Below are 7,513 nucleotides of genomic sequence, written 5' to 3' on the forward strand. Positions count from 1 at the left end.
AGATATGTGTGGTCAGAACGTTCATTTCTTCGACCAAATGATCAAGAGTACATAATTTTCACATAGTGAATATATTGTCACATCATATAAAAATTTTAAATGATGTGACACAATATACCAAGTTAAATGTAACAAAACAAAATTTAAACTGTAAAATCAAATGGCAGATGTGAGTAAATTTATAAAGAAAGAAAATGATGATTCACCTTTATTTTTACTGTATACTTAAAAGAACTACGCATCAATTTTTTTTTTTTTTTTCCCCAACAAATCATGGACCGTAGATTTTGTTTGTGAAAGATAAAGATGTACCATCAAGTCACGAGACCATAACTATGATTCTTGTGAGACCCCAAAAACCTAACTGGCAACCAGTAATTACTTTTGTGAAATTGATAGAGAGATCATGTGATCTCAAACGTTGATGTGAGCTCAAGTGACATACAGCCTAGTTGATATTGTTCATGATACAGATCCAATCACATGCTCAAAATATGCTATGGGGTTCTATACAGGCAGAACAAAATAAATAATCCCCAATAAATTTCTTTTGAAAAAGTATCAGTGGACTGTCAAATGAACTCCATGAAAATATTAAAGAGAAATGCTACATATACTTCCAAAGAATAATGCTACACTTACTCCCACTTCTTTATACCCATTTTCTCAAACCCATAAGTGGCTTTTAAAACCACTATTGGATTGAAATCTAATAAAAATCTATCTCATATTCAATGGCGGTTTTAAAAGTCACTCGAGTGTGAAAAAATTGTGTAAGGAATTAAGAGTAAGTGTATCATTATTCACTTCCAAAAGCTTACTTTCTAACTTGGCAGTAAAAATCATTATTGAATTTTCGATGAGTTAATTTGTATATAATATATTAATGGTAAATATTTTTACTGCCACATCTGGTAATAAGCACTTGAGAGTATATGTAGCATTTCTCATACTTTAGGAGAAAATAGGGTAACTAAACCTTGATCCACAGTTATTTGAAGTTTATCATAGGCCATCGGTGCCTTCTGGTCACACTTGTACGTTCCTCTTCCTCTGGCCAGGACCTCACCATCTAAGTCTATGATCCCTTCCTTTGTTGGGTCGTCAGTTTGGAGACCAGGCTCCAAGATGAATGCCTTCACCTGTATGTTGTTGCAAGATACACAAGGAACAGTTAACAGAAGACAAAAATACTTTATCTATATATATCACCGAAAACCTTTCTCTCTCCACAAGTTGAGCAAATAATGGAGATTTGTTTGACATCATAAACATCTGCTCAACGGTCAAAAAGAAAACATAATGAAAACCAGATTAAAAATGTCTTATTATTACTTACCTTGAGGTAAGTGACATAGGGTGATCTGACATGATTTCCAGTGTTCATTTTCATCATCACTGATGATAGCAAGGAGAACGGTGGACAATCCTTAATAAGAATCAAGTCCAGATAACCATCCGAGAACTGCACATCAACAGGCAAAAGATAACTCAAAATGTCATTTATGCTCATAATGACAAGTACATTATTAGACATAATTATGCCATCATGAGTATTTAGAAGATATTTCTAAAGCAAACGCTGAGCAGCTTTCCAAAAAAAAAAAAAAACTAAGGGAGGGAGGAATGCCACATTGGTTAGGAAGACTGCTTAGAATTTCTAATGAAATACAAGGGTAATTTTTTGCTGACATATGTGCATGTGTTAAGCAATAAGCACCTTGTTCATAAGAATCTCAATTTAGTAAGAAAGTCATCTAACTGAGAACATAGGGATATAGAATCCAGAAGATGCTTCTCCTAAAACCACTGTGATGAAACTCTACCTGATCTTTACTAGATATCCCTTCACATAAAGTCCTCCAAAAAAACAAAGGGCATTCTACACTAATCTCCATATGGCCACTTAAGTAATTCAGTAATGATACATATGCATGCAGGTCCAGGTCACACAGTCAATGGAGAGAGAGAGAGAGAGAGTAATGATATATTGCAATATAGCAAAACTAAAAAGGCTGAAAAAACAAACAAACAAATTTTAATTCAGTAATCATATGACTTTACCTTGGCATCAGGGGCTGCCATGATGTCTTCACCCCCCCAAGGTACATTATGAAGCCAAATTGAGATAAATGGTCCATTAATAGTTCTCCAATCTAAATTCTCCAAGTCAATATTAGGTCCTTGATAACCATAATGTCGAACCCTAACAGGCTCCTCTTCACTTGGACTGCAGCTAGCTTGCTTGCCAGTAGATATGCCCTGGTAATTGGTTGACTCTCCAAAAGCTTCAAATCCAGGTGCAGGCACAAAAGAAACGCATCCATTGTAATGCCTCAAATGAAAAATTCGTTGAAAAGCCTAAATAAAAGAAACAATTAGCATTAGTGCCTTGATGCTGATTACTATTAAAACAAGAGAGTATAATCCAACCAAGCCATCTTTACATAGAATCGGCATTGTTATCACATCTTCCTCAATTAGGTGCCAGACATTGTTTACTACATGCATATTCCAACTACACCGCTGGTGGCACTAGAATATTTGATCACGTGATTAAAATTCATCATTTCCTATAACCCTAGGCTTTTAGTATTACTAATAATTTATCATGATATCGAAACATGTAATTCTGAATTCAAATATTGACTTCACTTAACCTCCCATTTAGAAAGTTAATATTCCACATATTGGGTTCTACTCATTGAAGTGTAAGCCTAACATAGAGGGGAAGTATTAGAACATTTGATTAAGTAATTAAGATTCACTATTTCTTATCAGATTAGGCTTTTGCAGTAACAGGTAATTTATCAACTTAGATGATACAAATCCACCAATAATGCTTACATTTTGCATTCTTACATTATATTCCCGTGTAATAAAAGAAAGGAAGATTAATAACAATGGAAAATATCCATGAGAAAAAACTAAAATGTATGTGTGAAACGAAATTTTGTTCAGTTTCTTAGTTTTCCTATTAGAATGAAGCTGTAGCTTATCTATGGCCATTCAAGTGTGTCAACGCAGCTATGAATCTCTCATCTGCATTCAACAAGGAATTACCTTTAGAAGGAAAACAAAAAAGATCAACTTTACAAATCTGCTCAGCATAAATAATTATAATGATACATAAGCCAATTTACATCCTCAAAGCCTTAATAAGTACTGCTCTCTTATAAAAACTATCACCATGGTAGCAACTCTAGAAATGGCTTTATTATAAACATAATGATGACTCTTTGCAGATACTATCAAGTTCTTAAAAACAGTAATGCAACTAATTCAACTAAATATTTATTCTGTTCAATCTGCTTGTAACTTTAGATTGCAAAACTAGATTAAGTGCAGTGACTAAAGACATAATGGGATAACAAGTCATATAGAAATACACACAAACAGACCAGCAGTAGAATAACCCTAAAATGATAAATGAGACATCACTTAAATCATACATAGAAATTTATACGAGCACTTCCCATCCACCTATACTTTTCCGATTCAATATCGATATCCGCCACCAGACCTGAAATAAAATAACATTTTGTAAGAAAAAACATGGAAATATTACAGGTAAGTAGTCCTAGTCAAATCCAGACAATTGCATAAAAATTATGCAAGTAAAACCCAGAGCATATTTTAGAAAGATCATATAGAACTCCACTTAAAATATAATAAGGTAATGGTATTTCCCCATACCCCACGCGAGCATCAATACACTAAAAATTTTGGTTTCTCCTTGTGTAATGGTAGCTACATCCAGTGAGCACTTGTGGCCTGACAATAATTAAAGCAGACAACATAAAATTTGTTAACATGATGAGAACAATGACAAAAGGAAACACAAATTAAAATACTGACAGACACCAATTGTAACCTCGGATGATGGCAAGAACAGCATTAGGTGCTGTACAATGATCACCAACTGAATCCATAAGGGATTTTGCCATGCCATTTCCTGTACCTGCAAGCAAAAACATTTGTCAGATATCAAAACTAAAAGAAGTCATTGATAACGTTCTATATATTAAATAAACAACCACCAGGCCCTCCTTCACTTTGAACAACAATGAGAATCCAATGGGAGGATAACTTGGTGGAAGATAATGATAAATATTGAACTCTCCATTAATTTGGTGGAAGATAATGATAAATATGCAACTCACCATTGTTCCTGCTCATTCATAATTTAGCTAATCACCACATAATATTACCCTTCAAAGTATTGGATAAATGATGAAGGTCCAAATTAAGAACAAATTAGAAATAAATCTTCTTATTTGGACAAGAAAATTTGAAGAAAGACTAAAATGGTCCATTCTCACTAACAAATGAAAATCTTGACGAGTGCAGATTTTTGTAAGTATAAAGTCCATGGCAGGGAAGGACCACAAAAGTTTACTGTATAAATCAGTCCCAAAAGATGATTAAAACAAATTAGCATTAGAATCTATCAGTTAAATAACTTATCCATTGCTCTACAGGTGAACTATCTCGAACAGAAATCAAAGGCCAATTGTGGCCTCCTAGATCAGAGAGACTCAGATTCAACTACATCACAGCTATAACCCCAGGTCCCAACAGCATCCACAACTAGTTGAGTCCTACCAGTGGAGTGTGTGTTAGACTTTTCCCACAAATAGATTATTGAGATTGTACATTATCAGAATACCTACTGATATGTGAGTGCCATTAAAATTTAACCCGAAAGAGGAAAGGAGGGGAGAGAAAGGACAACAAAGAACATTATATGAAAATACTATACCATTCATCAGATGATAACTTCATCTACCACGCTTGCCTACCATAGTCCAAATATCATTAAGAAAAACAATGCCAACAAAAAGTAACAAAAACATAAAAAGATAGAACAAACCTGCAGGAACTACTCCAATAGGCATCTTTATTGCAACATCCCAATCCTCTCTTTCGAGCAGCCCATTAACTACCTACTAAATAGTAAATAGTACAATGCTAGTGAGAGCAAGAAAAGGAATGGAGGTCAAAAAGATGCCGAGTTGGCCAATTAGAGAATTAAGTTGTACTAGAAGTGCTAGAAAGTAAACGCGATTCTTGTAAGTTACATAGGCCTTTATAAATAGTGCATTTAAGCCACAAATGCCATAGCTTTCATTGAAGTCAATACATAGACAATGTGATATCGATAAACAACCTGACAATAGCAGCATCACATTATGACATGCCTTTAGGCTTGTGGGCATAACCAAAAATTCAAAAGGTCAAACCCCAACAGTATCCAACAATAAAAAGTCAAACTAATATGGTTCCTTATAATTTTCTTTTAATTTATCCGCCTAACTGTCAAGGAAAAAACAATGCAAGGGACTGATGGCTATGGATAATGAACCATGACTTCAATCCATGAACACAATTCTTAATACAAGAACTTCAATGGCAGGAATACCAGAACCTAGTCAAATGAGAGTCCTTAATAACAAAGTCCTTGAATGCATGTAATAACATATAATCAATTTTTTGAGATTATAGATTGTGGTCCAGATTGTACTATTAATATATTCCAAAAATAGAAGCTCTTACCGCCTTAAATAATGAAGATATGTCTGTTTAAAATGCAAGTGTACAGATGAAGTCACAGACTAGCTGTTCACCTGCAGCCTTTTCTTATAGATAGATCTTAAACATACCTTTGCAGAGAGAGCTGGCGGCCATCATAACTCATTCTTTTAAGGGATAGCTTCCACAACCAATTAATGGCATTCTATGAATTTATCAAGTAGAAAATATAATACATTCTCGTAGCAACTAACCAAAGTCAACCTACCTCAACCAAGATTCCATCCCCACTAACACAAACAATGCCGTCGTACTTGGAAAGATCAAGTGAATTAGCAACTTCTTTTGCGTGAAGCTGATATTGGGTTTCTGAAAGATTGAATTGAGGGAAGGAAACCAAAAAATAATAAAAAAAAGGCATGAGGAACAATCCTAAAGTATGGATTAATGATCAATGTACACAGTTTAATGAATAATCCAAACCTTGCAACGTAATTTGGATATCAGCATCTTCCAAAAGAGCTTTCACATGATCGACAAAAATCTTGGACGCATATTTTTTTCCACCAAATGGGTTCACAAACACAAATAGCCGTTTAGGCCGTCCTGTTAAAAAGAGAAACAGATTATGCTATCCTGAAGGGAATCCCGATACAACAATGTGATCAAACAACCCACAATGAAATTCAAAAATGCAATAGACATTAAGCTCCATTCTGTCTCCCGAAAAGGAAGAAAACAAAGTGTGAAATCTTTTGACAAATTGGGGTTCGAGTAAAAAAAAAAAAACTATTTCTGTCTAAGCCGAATATCAAATTGCACAACTTCGAGCAAAGCTTAAACAGACTGAATCATCACAAAATGTTTAATTTCGCTCCTAACAGAGTTGGAGGGAAAATAAAGGAAATTCAAATCCTATAACGAAGCCAAAAGGCCATAACTTCACAAAATTTTGAATTCCTTTACTTTTCCTTTCCTGCATTTTCCCATCCCCAAACAAAACACAAACCGAAACCAAACCAAACAAAAAAAAAACGCGAAATTTACCAAGCGAGTCAATGTATTCACGGAGCTTCTCGCACCAGAGCCTAAGCGAGTCCTCGGACAAGGGCTCGAACACGTAGTCCTTCCTCACCGGACGTCCACTGCTCTCAAACATGCAGATTTTACCTCCGCCCTGCACGACCGCTCTTATCCTGATCTTCGGGCCCTCTGTCGCGAACCCGAGCACATCCTTCTTCACCGTCAAACACCGTTGCCATCCCTCCGTCCACCTCAGCCTGCCGTCGCTGGTGAGCGTCAACGGCGTTATGTTGCCGCTGACGAGGACCTGCTCCGAAAAGATGTGCGGCGTGTTCTCGGGTCGGTCCATTTCCAGCTTCAAAATTTGCGTCTCTCTGGTTTTGTTTTATAGTTGATGTGACTGGGGCGGGAAACGGTCCGTTTCGGTTCGGGTTGGGTGGAGAGAACCAGGTTGTTGACTGGAACAAGAAATGAGTTGAAATCTTGAACGATCGAAGTTGTAGGCCAGGTGCAGGTTGGGTTTTTACTTCTGGGTTGACTTTATAATCACGCGCCTTTGGCCGGATGGGAAGATAATTTATTTGTTAAGCTTTTTATTTAAGAAATATGAAAATTTGAAATGAATTTCAAATTCTCTCGTAGGGTGAAATTCAAATTTTAAATATGAGAAAACAACTCTTTTTTTTTTAAATAAAAAATAAAAAAGTAAAAATTTAATTTTAAAAAAATTATAGAAGTATTTTAAAAATTTTGAAAAATATTTAGAAGTTTGAAAGGGCTTTCATCTCCCCGAACCTCTTAATAGTTCTGCTCCAAATGAATGGTTACGTGGTTATCTATAAGACAATTCAAGCATAACCACATAACCATTCATTGAGTAAGTGTAGCATTATTCCTCACGCGTAGATTTGAGAGTCAAGATTTTTTTGAAAATTATTCATGATATATGCTTTTAACT

At 35.3% G+C, this 7,513-nt stretch overlaps 1 protein-coding gene across 1 annotated transcript; it reads right to left on the reverse strand.

Moving 5' to 3' along the window:
- Positions 1-365: 365 nt before the first annotated feature.
- Positions 366-7,102, reverse strand: LOC132172331 (sphingosine kinase 1). Its single transcript, XM_059583812.1, has 10 exons — positions 6,580-7,102; positions 6,016-6,138; positions 5,797-5,901; positions 4,874-4,942; positions 3,875-3,961; positions 3,697-3,774; positions 3,453-3,523; positions 2,065-2,361; positions 1,340-1,465; positions 366-1,142 (listed from the first exon to the last, which is right to left on the reverse strand). Exons 1-10 carry the CDS (start codon positions 6,902-6,904, stop codon positions 948-950), a joined length of 1,476 nt encoding a protein of 491 aa, XP_059439795.1. The 5' UTR covers positions 6,905-7,102; the 3' UTR covers positions 366-947.
- Positions 7,103-7,513: the final 411 nt, after the last annotated feature.

This window comes from Corylus avellana, chromosome ca2 (assembly GCF_901000735.1).
Source record: "Corylus avellana chromosome ca2, CavTom2PMs-1.0".
Classification (NCBI taxonomy): domain Eukaryota; kingdom Viridiplantae; phylum Streptophyta; class Magnoliopsida; order Fagales; family Betulaceae; genus Corylus; species Corylus avellana.

Excerpts from the sequence above, each read along its gene's own strand:
- LOC132172331 (XM_059583812.1), bottom strand. The coding sequence starts at position 6,904 with ATGGACCGACCCGAGAACACGCCGCACATCTTTTCGGAGCAGGTCCTC. Across the intron at positions 3,775-3,874 it reads TGTTCTTGCCATCATCCGAG|GCCACAAGTGCTCACTGGAT; the intron begins GTTACAATTGGT and ends AATTATTGTCAG. Across the intron at positions 1,143-1,339 it reads CCTATGTCACTTACCTCAAG|GTGAAGGCATTCATCTTGGA; the intron begins GTAAGTAATAAT and ends AACAACATACAG.